This window comes from Lithobates pipiens, unplaced genomic scaffold, assembly GCF_037356315.1.
Source record: "Lithobates pipiens isolate NorthernLeopardFrog02 unplaced genomic scaffold, aLitPip1_a1.2 Scaffold_8, whole genome shotgun sequence".
Classification (NCBI taxonomy): domain Eukaryota; kingdom Metazoa; phylum Chordata; class Amphibia; order Anura; family Ranidae; genus Lithobates; species Lithobates pipiens.
Window position 1 is genome coordinate 435,686,525 of NW_027507903.1, and position 19,286 is coordinate 435,705,810.

The 19,286-nt window shown below is 41.5% G+C and overlaps 1 protein-coding gene across 1 annotated transcript in view; it reads right to left on the reverse strand.

The window, feature by feature from the left end:
- Nucleotides 1-1,050: 1,050 nt before the first annotated feature.
- The window catches only part of CSF1R (colony stimulating factor 1 receptor), a 129,822-nt gene continuing 111,586 nt past the window's right edge, over nucleotides 1,051-19,286 (reverse strand). The window contains exons 17-21 of the mRNA XM_077474330.1: nucleotides 13,817-13,939; nucleotides 8,323-8,434; nucleotides 5,847-5,946; nucleotides 5,278-5,383; nucleotides 1,051-3,251 (exon numbers count right to left, since the gene is read on the reverse strand). Of these exons, the coding sequence (XP_077330456.1) occupies nucleotides 3,144-3,251; nucleotides 5,278-5,383; nucleotides 5,847-5,946; nucleotides 8,323-8,434; nucleotides 13,817-13,939 (549 nt within the window). The 3' untranslated portion in view covers nucleotides 1,051-3,143. The remainder of the gene's footprint in view (nucleotides 3,252-5,277; nucleotides 5,384-5,846; nucleotides 5,947-8,322; nucleotides 8,435-13,816; nucleotides 13,940-19,286) is intronic.

A 19,286-nucleotide genomic window follows, 5' to 3' on the forward strand; every position in this document is an offset into this window, starting at 1 on the left:
ATACGTCAGGCACCACCCCATCTGTTGGCACCACCCCCGTCGCCGCTGGCACCGCCCCCTGTCAACACTGGCACCGCTGTCACCGCCGGAAAAGACAGGAGAGCGGGAGATCGACTGGCACCCACAGGGGGTTTGGATGTCTATCTCCCGGCTGGGCCTGCCTGACACTGCTCCTGAGACAGGATGGGATAACATTGGGTAAGGCTGTGTTTGTGCCAATGGTCAGTCTGCATTATTGGCAATGGTCACTCCTCATTATTGGCAATGGTCAGTCTGCATTATTGGTCACTCTGCATTATTGGCAATGGTCAGTCTGTGTTTATGGCAATGGTCAGTCTGCGTTTATAGCAATGGTCAGGCTGCATTTCATGGGCACTGCAAAATATTTTAGTACACCATTTGGTTCAGAATATTTTTTCTTCCTTGTTTTCCTCCTCTAAAACCTAGGTGCGTCCTATGGTCAGGTGCTTCTCATGGAACAAAAAATACGGTATATAGCAGGCACCATTCCAAAAAAACACCAGTTTTTCCAAAAGGTTGACTTAAAGTGGTTTGGTACCTAAAAATGAAAGTTCATGTTATTAAAATCAACAGATAGCATACTTACCTAAACGAACCCTGAAAAAAAAAAATATCATTTCCTTACCTTTTATTTCTGATGTTTCAGCTGACTTCCTGGTTGTCCTCCCGTGGGAGTAGGTGTGGCTATCGTCCTCGCAATGGTCCCTGGGAAATTTCCCAAGAATCCATGGGGGACAATGAAAGTTTTTCTTTCCTTGTCACTGCTCTCACTGAGCATGTGCAAGATGGAGCGGAGCATGCTGGGAGCCAGACGTCATCATATACCAGGAAGTAAATGCCTGTGGGCTTCAGACGCCCACAGTTAAAATGGAAAATGCCAGGGCAGGTTTTTATAAGTCATCCTGAGGAAAAGATTCGTGGCGCCGGGGGTCAAATAAACGCCGGACGTGGATGCCAATCGAAGGTAGCACTCACCCACCAGTGAGACAGGTAAGAAAAAAATAAAAAAAGAGTGGAATCCCGCTTTAAAAAATCTCTACTTCAAAAGGAATAACTGTCCACAAATTTTTGACAAACTACCGATAACACCACCATTTTGAAAAGCATAAATTCTGGTAATTATTGATATTATTGATATATGATATTCCTGCAATCAAGCATGAATCCTGCTTTGTAATCCAAGAGCTCTTACTGCTTTTACCAGGACATGGTGTTCAATAATCATAAAAGTGGATAATCAGAGTAACTCACTCAACTCAAGTAAATTCTCCGTTGCTCTTAAATGCGGAAATTCTCTGTACATAACCGTAACATAAAAAACATCCAAGACTAAATTAATAATCTCCTAGAGCTGCAAACATGGCACCTGCCAAAGTGCAAAGTGCGACTGGTACAGAAAAGCAGCGACCCCCAGTCCAAACTCATTTCACTGTGCAGGCTTTATCAGGGGGTTTAAGCTTTCATTGGATTCATGCAAGATTGCAGACAAATCAAACACAGTATGTGGGCATCTTAGATGACATCACCTACATCAAGTTTATAAGAACTGATGATTTATATAAAGGTGGTGCATGTGTAAATGTTATAGTTGAGGCTTGATTATTTTCATGTGTGATAAAATAGATTTACCTTGTGTCTGGGCCCATTTGTTAAAACAATAGATCTTTGACTAATTTAATTTTTTGGGGGGAAATTAATAACTATGGTTATATGATTATATATATTTTAGAGGTTTCAATAATTTATCTGTGCAGATTTATTATCATGGTAATCTCTGATTGCGTTCTATTGAATCAAAAGAACTTGACATATATTGTAACCCAACTCTACTAAATAAACATTCTCAGTATTGCTGTCTCTGCCCCATTAAAGAGATAATCCATCACTTTCTATCTTTGTGACACCATGCCACCAGGACAGGATGTGAGGATGAATCTACCTACTGAAACATTCATACAAAAAAACTTAGAGAGGTTTTAGCCCTTCCTTTCTTTGCTTAAGTTGTGCTTGAAGAAGAAATCAAAAACAGATATAAATATAGGTTTCTTGTGTGTCTGAATTTTGCTTTTGATGGTTCCATAATATTAGGCCGTATATGTACTATAATCTGGTCATTTTGGCTGGACATTTGTTCACAGGGGCTCTGTGTCTCTCTGTCTTTGCTTCCTAAAATGAGGAACAAACCCCTTATTTTTTGGAACTGTGATGGATTTGAGACATACAAGTACCTTCGTGTCATTAAGACCTTGCTGATTTTCAGAAATGTGCAACTTGCTGTGTTTGCATTCTCCAGTACTTCCGGTAATAACACTAGAAAGAAATATGTCCAGGCAACTATAATAACCGTCTGCCGGTAAAATTGTTTCCTACAATTCTTCATACTTTCAAAGATTTGCATTCTATGTTGCTTTACTGCAAAAAGTAAGCCTCAGTTTTCCAAGATTACAATCACTTCTCCATAAAGACAAACTTTTGAACACTTTTGAAATGTGCTTAAACTCTGGCTTAACTTTGTATTCTGGCTATATCCCCATTCACACCCAGTGCCTGAAGCTTGAAAATGGCAAAGCTTCGGTTACCAAAAATTGTTTGTATTAATCATACATACTCTGGTCCTTTTTTTTATGATTTCAACCGCCAGTGCAAGCACTCCCTTTGACAGCTTGACTTTACATTTCAGTTGGTGTAAATTGCACCATGACATGAAATATAAATAAAGAACTGCAAGCATTTTAATTTGGGTTAGTTTAAAATAAATTCAATATGTTTAGAAGATATGCTACGTGCATGCCTTTCATTTACCTGAAGCACTTTATTGGTCTGTATATGTAATCACATTGAAGCATTGCTACAGAATAGGTCAGTATGATTGTCAGTGTCCCTTGCCATGTTAATTGGTTCATTAGTAATTGCAGAGAGTTTTCAGTGCTGAGACATTAATGCTACATTTGTCCTCACACCTCTGAGCTTCTTGCAGAGAGCATGGGTGTCATTAGCTTAATACAATATAAAATGCCCTTTTATTAGGTCCACCTAATATATGGAATCTGGAAGTTGTGTCATATCACACCCTCCTGTAGACTTGCGATTGCTCCCTTCAGTCCACTGTGGCTGTATCAGGATCAGCAGAACTGGTAATTGTTTCCATTAATGAGAGGCTGCTGGGTATCTGTGCACTTTGCATCCACACAGTCTTCATCTTGTTGACCCTGAATGATGTTTGCATATTCCTTAAATAATGAAAAAATACAACATTATACTTGTGAAGTACAAATGATAGTATTCTAATGTAGTGAAATATTAATACTTGAAAAATGTCTAATGTCCTCTAAAGCCCATTCTAATTCAGAAGGGGATACTGGACAGAATTCAGTAGAATCTGTCACATTTGTTCCACCGTCTAACTGTGTTTTTGGGACACAAATGCTGAAATTAGTACCTCTGCATCAGTTGGGTTGGATGCTTTTATACAGTCATGCATCTCCACTTCAAAAATGATGTTAACCGCTTCAGCCCCGGAAGATTTTACCCCCTTCCTGACCAGAGCACTTTTTACAACTTGGCACTGCATCAATTTAATTGACAATTGTGCGGCCGTTCAACACTGTACCCAAATGAAATTTGCGTCCCTTTTTCCCCACAAATAGAGCTTTCTTTTGGTGCTATTTGATCACCTCTGCGATCTTTATTTTTTGCACTATAAACAAAAAAGTGTTACAATTTTGAAAACAAAAAAGCATATTTCTAACTTTTTGCTATAATAAATATCCCCCATATTTTTGGTTAAAAAACAAATCGCAATAAGTGGATATTGATTGGTTTGCGCAAAAGTTATAGCATCAACAAACTATGGGAAAGATTTATGGCATTTTTATTTTTTTTATTTTTTACTAGTAATGGCGGCGATCTGCGATTTTTAGCGGTATTGCGACATTGCGGCAGACCGGAGACTTTTGACACTTTTTTGGGACCAGTGGCATTTATACAGCGATCCGTGCTATAAAAATGCACTGATTACTATGTAAATGTCACTGGCAGGGAAGGGGTTGACACTAGGGGGCGATCAATTGTGTGTTCCCTTGGTGTGTGTTCTAACTGTATAAGGATAGGATTGACTAGGTGAGGAGACATAACAAATGAAGAAACAAATCCCCATGCTAGCGCTCACGCATGTGATCTTGCGGCCCATGCATATTGGGTCCCCTGCAGTGGGCGCACACGACCTCTAGTGGCCGAAAAAGTGTAGGACGTACCCATATGGGATTTTGTCCAGGAGAGCCATTGTGCTGCAGTATATCTGTGTGACATGGTCGGGAACCGGTAAAGATGGCCATAGATGTATCTTAAGCCGCGTACACACGGGCGGACTGTCTGTCCAACTTAGTCCGCCGAAACACATTTCAGCGGACAGTCCGCTCGTGTGTGGGCTTCAGCGGACTTTTTCAGCGTGCAGTCTAGCGGACTAAGTATTTCGGAAATTTCCGTAATATTGTCCGTCCAACTTTGGTTTCAGCGGACAGTCCGCTCGTGAGTAGGCTAGTTGGACGGACTAAGTATGGCGCATGCTCAGAAAGGATTTACACGGCGGAAGGTTGCATTGCTGTGTATTGGACGTCCTATTTCTAGTCCCGTCGTACGTGCTGTACACGTCATCGCGCAAGCTTTCAACGGACTGTTTGTTCATCGTGTGTGGTCAAGTCCGTTCATTCGAAAGTAGGACGGACTGCTTGTTGGATTGTCTGACGGACTTAGTTGGCCAGACAGTCCGCCCGTGTGTACGCGGCTTTACAAGAAACAAGTGGATCAAAAAGTGGTTAAATAGGCTAAAATGTGTCACCACCTCCTTTGGCAGAGCATTCCAATCTGCCTGTTTTTACTGTTTCATAGTAGAATGTCCATATTGGTTTAAAGTTTCATTCATCCATCTTCCATACCCAATACAATGCAATTGTAACCCGTACCTTGAGAAACGACAAGGACTTATAGCCATCCTCAAGCACCTGATAATGGATGGTTCGTAAATCCAAAAGGCTACACGATATCCACATTCTAGATCTATTTTCCCCAGTCTATTGGACTGGCTTCCACCTTTTTAAAAGGTTTTAACATTACCTCAAAAAACATTTCTACAATGTGTCTTCCTTTCTACCCTAGTGATTATTACCCAGCAACAAAATCCTATCACCCCTACTCACTGACATCTAATATATGTGTTGCCCCACTTATAACACCATTAACTGTGGACAAAAATCGTACCTGATCTTTGACGAGACTCATTTGCTTGTTGATGAGATCAGTTATCTGGCTAAAAGTTGGCCGATTAGTAGGTTCCAGGTCCCAGCATGCTTTCATGAGACGATATCTATGATAGAAGTATTCCATTTTAAAACCAATCATAGCATTAGGATGCATTAAAGTGTATCTGCAGCTCTGCCATTAAAAGTCCTGCTCATCTACCAAGATGGCTGTCTCCAAGCACTCGTGGACACATGTGGAACAAGGCATGGTAAGTCAGTAAAGGGGAAAATATTAGATGCAGGAAGACCACAGCAATACTGGTGAACAGTCCTTTTCCCTCTGCTTGCCTATTTTGGGCACAGCTTCCAATGAACGGGTACTTTTGAAGGACTGGTAAACTTAGTAATATTTCACCAGTATATATTGCTCAAGTTTGCATGCTAACTAGTGTTTGATTCAATAAAAAATCAATTTTATATAATAGTAGGGCAGATCTGAATGTGTTGGAAGTGTGCCAGTTATACAGGTGAAAACTATGATAAGTCACTGTGCAAAATACCAATTTTCAGATCTTCTGCCTTACTTACAATTCCAAAGGCGCATAATCTGGGCAATCCATCTTGTAGCCTTCTTTTATCATCTTGTAAAACTTCCTGTTTACAATAATTCCCGGATAAGGGCTTCTGCCTGTAAAAAAGGACACATTTTACATGAAAAAAAAGTCTAGTCCGCTGGCATTTTTTTGCTCAGCAGTGTTCACTTTTCCACCAAAATACATTTTTCTCTGACCAATGTCCACATCTCAACCACATATTGGGGTTGATTTACAAACAATGGAGAGTGAAAATCTGGTGCAGCTCTGCATAGAAACAAATCAGATTCCAGTTTTTTTTGTTCAAGCTTAATTAAATAAGCTGAAGTTATAAGCTTAACCACTTCGCGCCAAAAGACAGCTACAGCACGGACGCTATCTGCCGGGAGGGCGTCCCTGGATGTCCTCCTATTTACTTCTGTGTTGGCCAATCAAAGCGGCCATTTAGCACTCGATCCGCCTGTCCAATGAGAGGTGATCTCATATGTAAACATATGAGATCATCTCTCATCACCGGCTCCCCTCCTCACACAGAGACAGAGTGTGAGGAGGGAGAGCTTCTGTGCTGCAGCTGCAGCGTCAGTGAGAACACACACAGAGTAAAACACACACACAGAGTAAACCCCCCCCCCCCCCCACACACACACACAGTAAAACACATACACAGTGAAAAACGCACACACACACACATGCCCACCTGTCCCCAGTGCCACCTATTAGTGCCACCTGTCCCCTGTGCCACCTATCAGTGGCACCTGTCCCCACTGCCACCTATCAGTGCCACCTGTCCCCACTGCCACCTGTCCCCAGTGCCACCTATCAGTGCCATCTGTGCCCAGTGCCACCTGTCAGTGCCATGTGTCCCCAGTGCCACCTATCAATGCCACTTGTTCCCAGTGCCACCTATCAATGCCACCTGTCCCCAGTGCCACCTGTCCCTAGTGCCATGTGTCCCCAGTGACACCTGTCAGTGTCACGTGTCATCAGTGCCACTTATTAGTGCCATCTGTCATCAGTGCCATGTATAAGTGCCATCTGTCATCAGTGCCATGTATTAGTGCCATCTGTCATCAGTGCCACATCAGTGTCACGTGTCATCAGTGCCACATATTAGTTCCATCTGTCATCGGTGTCACCTGTCATTAGTGCCATCTGTCATCAGTGTCACATCAGTGTCACGTGCCATCAGTGCCACATATCAGTGCCATCTGCCATCAGTGCCACGTCAGTTTCAAATGTCATTGTCCTGGTGCTCCAGGGCCTTCAAAAGTGTAATAGGTAGTCAACAAGTTAGATGTGTAATTTATGCTCCTAGAACACCTGATGGCGCTCCCTGCATGTTGGGCCTCTCTATGTGGCCAGGCTGTGAAAAAGTCCCACACATGTGGTATCGTTATACTCAGGAGGAGTAGCTGAATGTATTTTGGGGAATTATTTGTGGTATACACATGCCATGTGGAATTGGAATGTCTACTTTCCAAAAAGGGGTCATTTGGAGAGTATTTGTACTTTCCTGGCTTGTTTGGGTCGCAAGAAATGAGCTAGGCCACCAGTACATCAGATGTGATCAATCTTTTATGATTTGCACCATGATTTGTAGACTCTCTAACTTTCACAAAGACCAAATAATATCCACTAATTTGGATTATTTTTTCCAAAGATATGTAGCAGTATAAATTGTGGGCAAAATTTGTGAAAACATTTTTTTAGCACAGAAACAAAGAACATTTGTTTTTTTTCTAAATTTTCTGTCTTTTTTCATTTATAGCGCAAAAAATAAAAAACCCAGAGGTGATTAAATGCCACCAAATGAAAGCTCTATTTGTATGAAAAAAGGAACAAAAAATTAAGTAATTGTCATTCAAAGTGTGAGAGCACCGAAAGTTGAAAATTGGTCTGGGCAGGAGGGGTGTTTAAGTGCCCAGTAGGCAAGTGGTTAATGGCTACCATGCACCTGCTGAACAAGATTTTTGTTTTAGTAAATCAACCCCATTGTTTATTCCCAAGTGTCTTTATTACTGTGACTCTTAGCATTCATCCTGTGTCTTGTTCCTGTTTTTTTGTTTCTGCTCCTGTTCATACTGCTTTCCACTCCAGTTTCTTTATGCAACACTCTGCATTCCACGCTACAGACTGGTCCCTTTATGCTGTGTACAGTGCCTGATCTCTCACTCTCTTTTACACACCCAACCCTTGCGGTCATTGATCAGCTTCCATTATGACTCTGCTCTATTTTGATTGGGTACATATTTCTAATAATCCCATACAATGTAATTACATCACTAAATGTTGACATTATTCCTTTAACAGTGGAGTGCCAGTAAATGATCAGCTCTCCAATATCACTAGCTATTAAAGCCTGAGCCTCAGAAATCTAAAACAATATCATATTCTATATATAGCATGCAATATTATATTAAGTATTCATTTTATTGATGTAATTGACATCATCTTGATTTATTAGTGCTTACCAAGAGAGAAGATCTCCCACAGAAGGATTCCATAGGACCAGACATCACTTTGCACTGTATAGATGCAATCAAAAATGCTCTCTGGGGCCATCCACTTTACTGGCAGACGAGCCTAAAAATTAAAAAATTAAACAAATCTGTGGTTAGATTTCTTGCCTTACATCAGTTAGATCTATTCAGTTCTTACCTGGAAAACTGTATGCCTGAAGTTTGTATACTCTCCCCATGTTTGTGTGAATTCCCTGTGGCCCTAGATATTGGCCTTTAATTGCTGTTATGGCAATTACAACCATTGTGACATCACTGCTTCTGCATTCATTCCATACCCCAGAATTGCCAATGATATTTAATGCAGTTTCTTCACAAAGTGCAAGGATGGATATCTGTCATATAAACAGGGGTACTGAATGCAAAAGTGTATCCATTTCTTTATTCCATGCAGTTTAGTTATCTGTCAGAAGTGTTGAAGTGGGGGTCTGACTGGGAAGGCAGTTCATTTAACCACTGTGTAAGGGCAGGTGCCACCCATTCTCATCACAATCTTTGGCCGCTGTCAGGTTGGCACTGATATCTTTTATCCCATAGTTAACAGCATAAGTGTAAGGCTTCCAGGGCAGGATACACAGATTATTGCTAGGTTCTTTAAAACAAAAACAAAACAAAACAAAATACAGGGGCACCCATAGCAAAAAGATGTTAAGGCTTTATCTTCTCCTGCATTAGGTAAAAAGTGAGTGAAGGGAGAGTCCAACTGAAGAAGCAACAGTTGGCTGTGAAACAAGTCACCTCTGCCATTTAATGGGCTTTTCTAGCTACACCATACAACAGACATGCAAAAGGTCTCACCATAATATTGTGCACCTTTATTAAGCCTCATAGAAGTAAAGCAAATCAATTTCATTTCCTTCATTTGTATTTAATAAATTCTCTGTAGATCTGGGTCTAATATAATCCATTTTTTACTATAATTTTTGCTGAAAATGAGAATGTATATACCAATGCTCAGCAAAGATACAAAAAATTACTGCAATGCAGACCCAGTGCACTCAGTAAAAGAACCTGACCATGTGCCCCAGGTGCCAGGCCTAGCAATACCTCTGGCAGGATAAGAGGAGAATACAGGATTAGGGGTTGGTGTAAGGATGGTGATTTAGGTTAGATTAGTGTTAGACTTATGGATAAGGAGGTTTCTGTGTGGTGTCAAGGTTAGATTTGTGGGAAAATGTTAAGGCTCATTTTAGAGGTCAAATGTTAAGAGTATAGATGGACTATGGCGCTGCTTAACTCTAAAAGGTCACTGTGCAAGCCACTGCTATCCTACCAAGATAAGAAAGCTGGGTGAATGGGGAGTGAGGGGTTAGCGTAGACTAGTTTAGCTAGGGTGGCTGGGTTTTTGTATTGTTTATGAGTAGTATAGTTGTCTTTTAACAACAATATGAGAATTCTATAATACAGAAAAAGTTGGATTTTTTGGAAAGGAATATGATTTCCAGATATATATATTTGGGTCCATCTCTGGAATTGAGTTATGGATATTGACTTGTCAGTTATTTATTGACCACTGATTAAGCAATTTCAGCTTGTCAATTCACCAATAGCTAGTAATGTCACTGTGCCATAAGGCAGTGGTTATACCCAGATGGCTCTTTCTTCCTGTAAGAGCTTACATATGGAACAAATGTTGCAGTAGACACAATTGTGGTGTCCACGCTTTTTAAAGCTTATACCACAGAAAGGTTGACAGTATTATAAACAGTAAGAACAGATCCATCTTTATGCTGATTGCTGTAACTATAGATCATTTTCTACTCAGTCAGCACTATATCAGCAGAATACAAACAGGAGTTTCTGTTTCTATATTAGAATGCTACTATTAAAGTTGAACTATCACCCACAAGGTCAGAGGTGGATATATTGTATTTTCATTTAGCATCTATATTCATAGGAATATTGTGACCAAAATCATTTAGGCTCAGCTTGTGCAGAATTGCGTGTGCTTCCACGGGTTGCTAAAAGTTTGTTTTGGACACGTGAACAATGCCCACAAATGCTGCTTTCAGCTGTGTTCACTATCCAGATGTGTAGCACTTCATCATTCATCAAGCTCCATGTCCCTTTATCTATTAGGCCACACTGATCAAGCCTCCCACCTGGCCTTCCTATATTCTGTCAACCTTAAGCAGACCGTTTTTCCTTCACTATTGCAAACCCTTAACTCTTACTGAAAGCATCTCATCAACCTTCAAAGCAGCAAGGAATTCTTCCCCTTGTGTCATTTTACCTTTTGAAATGTTTGGGTATTAATTGTGGGAGTTAATTTCCATTGGGGGAAGCAACCTTTACCAGGTTTGAAGTCCATCGTTTTGGTTCCAGACCCAAAACAGATGTTACCAGTGCTTATTTTATCCCTTTCAACATGCTATTATATTCTACATTTTTGAGTATGCTATATTATTTATTAACAAAAAATTTCTAGCACCTGGAGTGGTTGATCCTCCAGTGCAGTTGGAAAGTAGGTTATTCTCCTATCTCTCAGGTTTCTATGCATGCGGGCGATGTACAGCCTGTAGGCATTCCAAATGCAATATTAAAAAGCGGAAAGATTTTTTAGCTACGGCCTTTAATAAAGAATATAGGATTGGTCAACTCATAACCTGCGCAACAGTTGGTGTTGTTTACATGCTTGAGTGTGGGTGTGGTCTCCAATATATTGGGAGGACCTCGAGACCCCTCCATGTTAGACTTGGAGAGCATGTGAACAACATTAAAAAAGGTTTAAAATCACACACTGTTTCCAAACATTTTAAGTTGGTCCATAATCAAAGCCCCAGAGGTTTAAAATTCTGACGTATTGAACGGGCAATAAAACATTGGAGAGGTGTCAATTTTATTCGTCAAATCAGCCTTAGGGAATCTCATTGGATTCATGAGACCAAGGATTTAGTACCGGGAGGCCTGAACGTTGAGTTTGACATCAATTGTTTTATTTCTGATCGTTAGACATTATTTTAAATTTTTATGTATATTTTGTTATTTCTGTGAATTTGATGGTGTTTATCTTATAGCAAGTGACCTATGAGAATCAGCAGGGACATCGGATGGGGTATATGTTTTTAATTTTAATACTTACAAGTAATTAGGATTCGGATTTAGCAACAGCCGTGTTTTTATAAAACTGTGTTGGTTTTGCTATCTTTGTAGTTTATTACTACATTGGAGCCAGAGCTTATCCTTATTGGGTTTTATTGCCTCTACATGTCCCTGCCGTGTTTTGCTGACCATTGGTTGCTTTGGTGATTTGTGTATATCCACCTCCATTGGCCATACATGTCAGCTGACAGTGTTTATAAAGCGGGTGGCTTGCGCCATTCCGTCACCTCTGATGAGGTCCCACCCCTGGGACGTAACGTGTACAGAAACCACGTGACCTTGATCGTGACGTCACCCACATCCAACATGCTGATTCTCGTGAAGCTTACTGCATCTTTGCTATTGATCCTTTGCACTGAGGCACAGTTTGATACTTTAGATTTTAAATAAGTCATATTTAAGCATACAGAGAGCACTAGATGTTATTGCTTTCATTTTATGTATCCACTTACCTGAAGTTGATGGCAAGAATCGTGTGATTAAGCAAGCTACCAGCATTCATCTATTGCCAGTGTGTGATCCTTTTGACTCAACCCCTATAAGGGAACCACTGTTTAGACCTGACTGATATACTCAGAGCTCTATTGCTCGAGGTGAGCGGCTAGGATTTTCGTTGATGGAGGTTGTCACATAAGTCACCTTATATATCAATCTATCACCATTTTACTGGACACTTGCTGGCATTTTGTTGACCATCCTATGGAAATTTATATGAAGAGCGTGGACTATTCCTGTGTTTTATTATGCATTTAGTATTGTGTTTTTTTGTTATGTTTTTTCGTGCTGCACTGCTTTTTTAGATATTTATTAACAAAGCCTTTTGGAGTATTACTGATACACTGCAAAAGGGGTGAGAGGGAGGCTTGATCAGTGAGTCCACAAGAAGCAGAAAGCGAGACCCAGAGGGAGGCTTGGGACACATGAGTGGCGGGACTGCAGAGGATACAGGTGAAGCATGGTGGAGATGTTTCCTGTAACTTACATAATGAAACTAGTATGTGTCATGCCTTATCACAGGAAATGTGTTTGTCTATTGATCACAAAAAGAAGGAATCCGGTACAAAGATTCGGCTTGGAAGAAAGGAATTGTTTTAATATAATTAAGTTTTGAAAGTGTGTAATTGAACACCAACACTGTGAGTGTGTTTGGGGGGAAGAGGAGAACTGTCATCTGTATGATTTAAGATAATAAAATGGCTTTTCAACAAGTGTAATGCAATCAAACACACACACACACACACACACATATATTATTTTTTTTGCACATTTTTACCTCTCAAAAAATGTTTAAAACAGAAAATTCTTGTATTTCAAATTCATGAAATGTTTTGTGAAATTTTAACTGTTATTGTATTTGTTATACAGTTACATGACCTACAAAGTAGCATGTTAGGCCGCGTACACACGGGCGGACTGTCTGCCCAACTTAGTCTGCTGAACAGTGTTTCAGCGGACAATCCGCTCGTGTGTGGGCTTCAGCGGACTTTTTCAGCGGACAGTCTGACGAACAAAGTCTTACGGAATTTCCGTAAGACAGTTCGTTCAAACTTGGTTTTGTCCGTCCAAACTTGGTTTCAGCGGACAGTCCGCTCGTGTGTAGGCAAGTTGGACGGACTAAGTATGGCGCATGCTCAGAAAGGGTTTACACGGCCGAAGGTTGCATTGCAGTGTATAGGACGTCGTTTTTCTAGTCCCGTCGTACGTGCTGTACACGTCATCACGCACGCTTTCAGCGGACTGTCTGCTCATCGTGTGTGGTCAAGTCCGTTCATGCTAATTTTGAACGGACTGTCTGTCGGATTGTCTGCCGAACTTAGTTGGGCAGACAATCCGCCCGTGTGTACGCGGCCTAAGCGGCTAAATTATACTGATTTCTTGGGTAACACATTATTGTCCCTAGCTGAGGCAAGTAGCTAAAGATGGAGGTGATGACCTTGCTGCTGACTTTTGACAAAATGGTAATATTTCCTTATGAGTAAGAGTGCAATTTAGTCTTGTTAGACTATACAGTTTTGGGAAATGAGAGCATTTAAAAATGCTGATGGAGGTTGCATTCCAAAAGTTTCACTTTTTGTTTATATGCTTGGGTTTTAGAATGGTTTACTTATATTACATACATTTTTTAATTACATAAAACAGGAACAATAATGTCAAGCGATTGCTTTTATGATTTTCTGTACCGTGGTACACAAGTTAGGTTTCACTGTAGACACTGATATCATAAAGGGTGCAGGAAAAACATTAGGATGACCACTGGAGAACTTGGGAAGAGTGCTGGGAAAATACAGTTAAAAGGCTGTTATGTCAACAGAAACATTTTACTCAAGAATAAATAATTGCTTACATTTCCTTTTACAACATAGTTGCTGTCGTTTTCAATGTCTCTGGCCAGTCCAAAGTCACAGATCTTGGCAGTACGTCCCTGAGTTATCAACACATTTCTGGCAGCAACATCTCTGTGAATACACTGAAATGGAAGGCATCAAAACATGAGATCTCCACTGACTACAGTGTCTACTCTTTTCTATGTCACCTGTTGCCTGTATGTAAATGTATTAAAATATTTCTTAAGGACCGGGCCTCTTTTTTAGATGTGTTGTTTACAAGTTAAAAACAGTTTTATTTGCTAGAAAATTACTTAGAACCCCCAAACATTATACATTTTTTTTCTAACACCCTAGAGAATAAAATGGCGGTCGTTGCAATACTTTCTGTCACACCGTATTTCCGCAGTGGTCTTACAAGCGAGATAATGTTACGCTGAGTAAATTGATACCCAACATGTCACGCTTCAAAATTGCGCCCGCTCGTGGAATGGCAACAAACTTTTACCCTTAAAAATCTCCATAGGCAACATTTAAAAAATTCTACAGGTTGCATGTTTTGCATTACAGAGGAGGTCTAGGGATAGAATTATTGCTCCCGCTCTACCAATCATGACGATCCCTCACATGTGTGGCTTACACACCGTTTTCATATGCAGGTGCTCGTTTAAATTTTTTTTATTTTTTCTTATTCATTTTACCTTTTTATTTTTTATTTTTACACTGGTTTATAAAAATAAAATTGTGTCACTTTTATTACTTTTATTCCTATTACAAGGCATGTAAACATGCCTTGTAATAGAAAAAAAGCATGACATGACCTCTTAAATATCATATCTGGGGTCAAAAAGACCTCAGATCTCATATTTACACTAAAATGTAATAAAAAGAGAAAATTTTGTCATTAAAAAAAAGACTCTTTAAGAGCTATGGGCGGAAGTGACGTTTTGACGTTGCTTCCCCCCTGAAGTGTCATGGAGATGGGTGGGGGCCATCTTCCCCTCACTCGTCTCCATGCACAGCCACGGGAAGGATCTGATTGCCTCGGCCGCCGCCGACGGCTCCGGTAAGCAGCAGAGGGTACTGGATCGCAGCGAGGGGGGGGCCCTCTCCCACCGCCGATAAAAGTGATCTTGTGGCAAATCACTTTTATCTTAAACCGGACCGTCGGCCCATACAGGGCGATACCGAGGATATGGCAGCTAGCTGCTGCCATAACAACGATATCCGTCATCAAAGTGAGGACGTATATAGTCGTACGGCTGTCTGGAAGTGGTTAAGAAATTGAAAGCGGATCCTACCACATGGTCCACATATAATTTATCTTGGATGGGTAGAATTAATACAGTTAAAAAAGTCAACTCCTCCTAAAATTATTGTATTGCATTACTGTCCCTCCCAATTCTAATATCAATGGCAACTTTAAACAGTTTCCGGTCTTCAATACTAAAATGTATCATGTATTCACAGGGTTGTAGACTCTCCTGTATGGTTTTAGACTCTAGGAGGCAACTGGGAGGACTTGGAGTCTATCACCTAATACATTATTACTGTGCATCAAAAATAGAGCTACTTGCCATCCTGTATTCTACCACATACTCTCCTGACTGGGTTATAATAGAGGCAGGGTATTGTGAGGCATATCTAATACATCCAATGTGAATAACTTTGAAACAAAGACCACCTTTCATGTGCCTGACTCTGTCTCACTCTGAAATTGTTCGAAGGTACTTCTAAATGTTGTTTTGCCTCTAATTTTCCCAGTCTCCATTGTCTCCTGTTTTAAAAATGTTTGCACATGTTATAATCTGCATTTTTGATGGATAATACTTGTGAATTCCCAAACAATTATATATTTTCTGAAAGCAGAAAACCCCTGAGAATTAAATACTTGCAGTATTTTATGTTGCAGAATATTTTCACAGCTGTTTATTAAAGGCATATTTTCAGGAAAACATACACTAAAATGAATTTTAGTGCAAATAAACACAATAGTATACCCACAATACCAGACACGTCAAGGCTCAAATCAAGGCTCAAATTACGTGCACAAAAAACGATAGTAACCAAGATTTTTCATAGGTGATGCTTTAAAGGTCTTTACAATTTCTCACTTTAGCGTTAACAATGAATTATTGCTATTATTCTGATGTTCATGGCGATACCGCACATGTGTGAAGTGATTTATGTTTACATACATGCGTAAGCCCTAATCATTTCATTTGCATTGGGTTGAATTGGGTTGTGTATGGGGGGCGATCAGTGTGCTTTTTATATATATATATTTTTTTATCATTTTCATTTTTTTAAGACTTTCCTATGGTTTCCCTCATTTAACTATATTGCTATTACAAGGGGGCTACAAACCCTCCATGTAATAGCATGGGCAGGTGAAAGGTCCTATTAATGAAGATTAGTCCCCCAACTATCACATTACTTGCATAGTATGGCACAAAAAGTTACAGATGGAACTGGGGTACAAGGGAATCATCTCTTTTACACAAAGTTAGTTAAAACAGTTAACTCCCCTAATAAGATGCCACTCCTTCTGGCATAGGAGAGGGATTTAAGTACTAACATGGAAACGGAATACTGGTTCATATAGATTGACAGAATATATAAAGGTATTCTAAACCTAAATTTTGACAGTGTGGTTAAACATGGGACATGTCTCATGTGTGGTGGCACTGTCTGAAGGTGAAATTCTATTGGACCTGAACGTTCACTCTTATATGTACTGTGACAGGACTAAGTGTCCTGAAAACAGTTACAACAGCCTTATTGAACAAACCTATTCCAGGAATTCCTGAGTCATCCCAGAAACTCATCTTTTTATTCAAAGCTTTTAAAACAGGCATTGCTAAGGGGTAGACAACCTTTGTGGTAAGCTTAGAGTTTATGAAAATTAAATTATTGATGATCATGATTAGGGATGAGCTTCGTGTTCGCCCGTTCGGCAAATTTCGAACGTTATGGGCCGTTCGCGCCAAATTCGTGTGGCGCTCACGGCCCACAATGCACTGCGATGGCGCAGTGCATTGCTGGCTCATGATTGGCCAAGCATGCACTGTGACTCTGCATGCTTGGCCAATCACAGCGCAGCGAGGAGAGCCATGATTGGCCACAGGCAGGATGCCTGTGGCCAATCACAGCTCAGGCTGTGTAGTACATGCCCCACACTATATAAGGCCGCCAGCGCGGCGGCCTTGTGTAGTGTGTTGGCGTCTGTAGCAGTTAGTGGATGTTCTGTGTACCTTCAACACAGTATACACCGATCGTTATGGGCCGATTTTTCGTTCTTGCTCTTCTGTAGTGGTTGTTGTCTGCGTGCCCTGACCACAGTATACACTGCTATATTCACCTATATAGCTAGCGATATATCTATCTTTTATAATAGAGCTTGCAGTCAGTGTTAGGAGATTGTGCGTGCTCTGAACCCAGTATACACCACTATATCCACCTATATAGCTAACTATCTATCTTGCTCGTTTTAAATAGAGCTTTCAGTCAGTGTTAGGAGATTGTGCGTGCTGTATGCATGCTCTGAACACAGTATACACCGCTATATCCACCTATATAGCTAACTATCTTGCTCGTTTTAAATAGAGCTTGCAGTCAGCGGTAGGAGATTCTGCGTGCTCTGAACCCAGTATACACCGCTATATCCACCTATATAGCTAACTATCTTGCTCATTTTAAATAGAGCTTGCAGTCAGCCGTAGGAGCTTGTGCGTGCTGTCTGCGTGCTCTGAAACCAGTATACACCGCTATATCCACCTATATAGCTAACTATCTTGCTTGTTTTAAATAGAGCTTGCAGTCAGCGGTAGGAGCTTGTGCGTGCTGTCTGCGTGCTCTGAACCCAGTATACACCACTATATCCACCTATATAGCAAACTATCTTGCTTGTTTTAAATAGAGCTTGCAGTCAGCGGTAGGAGCTTGTGCGTGCTGTCTGCGTGCTCTGAACCCAGTATACACCACTATATCCACCTATATAGCAAACTATCTTGCTTGTTTTAAATAGAGCTTGCAGTCAGCGGTAGGAGCTTGTGCGTGCTGTCTGCATGCTCTGAACCCAGTATACACCGCTATATCCACCTACATAGTTCTTCTCTATTTGAGCCATCTGCCATCTGCAGGAGTTAGTGGAAGTTGTGTGTGCCTCCGGCACAATATACACTACCCAATTGCTGGTTTTCCCAACTCCCTTCAGGCCATTACCATGTCTGGAAGGCCAGCAAGGAGAGGCAGACAGGCGCGAGCCGATAAAAGAGGGCAAGCAGGCTCTGTGTCTAGAGACAACAGTGCTGGTCATGGACGCGGTGCATCGTCATCATCAGCACGTGGCCATGGGACACGCTTGTCCTTCTTTTCGGCAGCTGGACATGTTGAGCCGCAACATGCCAACGACTTGGTAGAGTGGATGACCAAGCCCTCTTCATCCTCCTCATCCTCTCTCACCCAGTCTCAGGGTACTAGAAAAGCAGCTGCCAACGCATTGTCTTCCCTCCTCTCAATGTCATCATCAGTGACTCCTTCCCTAGACCCACCACGTCCTCCTGAGGAGTCTCCTAAACTCTTTGAGCACAGTGTTGGGTACATGCTCCAGGAGGATGCCCAGTGTTTTGTATGCTCTGATGATGATACTCAGCTAGAGGAAGGCAGTAGCATGAATGCAGAGAGAGGGGATGCTCAAGAAGGACAGCAATCTGGCAGTCATGTTCCACAAGCTGCAGCATACTGCCAGGTTTGCTCCAGCGATGAAGAGGGAGGGGATGATGAGGGCACTGACTCCACGTCAGTGCCTGGTAGGAGAGAGGAGGAGGAGGAGGCACATGTCCAATGAGGCAGGATGCCCTCCGGGGGCCAGCTTAGGGGCAGCACACCGACTGAATCACACCGCAGAGCTCCGCCTGTGCAGGGCACTGCCTCTGCGCGTTATTCTAAAAGTTCTTTGATGTGGGCCTTTTTTGAGACGAGTGCATCAGATCGCACCGCTGCTATTTTCAACATATGTCTCAAGCGTATCTCGTGTGGCCAAAACATCAGCCGCTTGGGCACCACATGCTTGACCAGACATATGTTGACCTGCCATGCAGCTCGTTGGCAAGCGTACCTCAAAGACCCACACCAAAGAACAAAGCCGACCTCTCCTTGCTCCTCATCAGCTGGGATCTCCAACCCTACTAGACCTTCAGTCCTCTCTGAAACCTGCTCTGAGAGGAATGAAGGTGTAGAATTAGGTGTGTCACAGCCAAGTGCTTCCGGGCACTCTGCTAGCAGTACACCCACGTCCGATTATAGCAGGCAAAGAAGTTCACTCCCAGCTATCCACATGCCCAGCGGTTGAATGCTAGCTTGGCTAAATTGCTAGCACTTCAACTGCTGCCTTTTCAGTTGGTAGACTCGGCCCCCTTCCGTGAGTTTGTACAATGTGCGGTTCCTCAGTGGCAGGTCCCCAAACGCCACTTTTTCTCACGGAAGGCG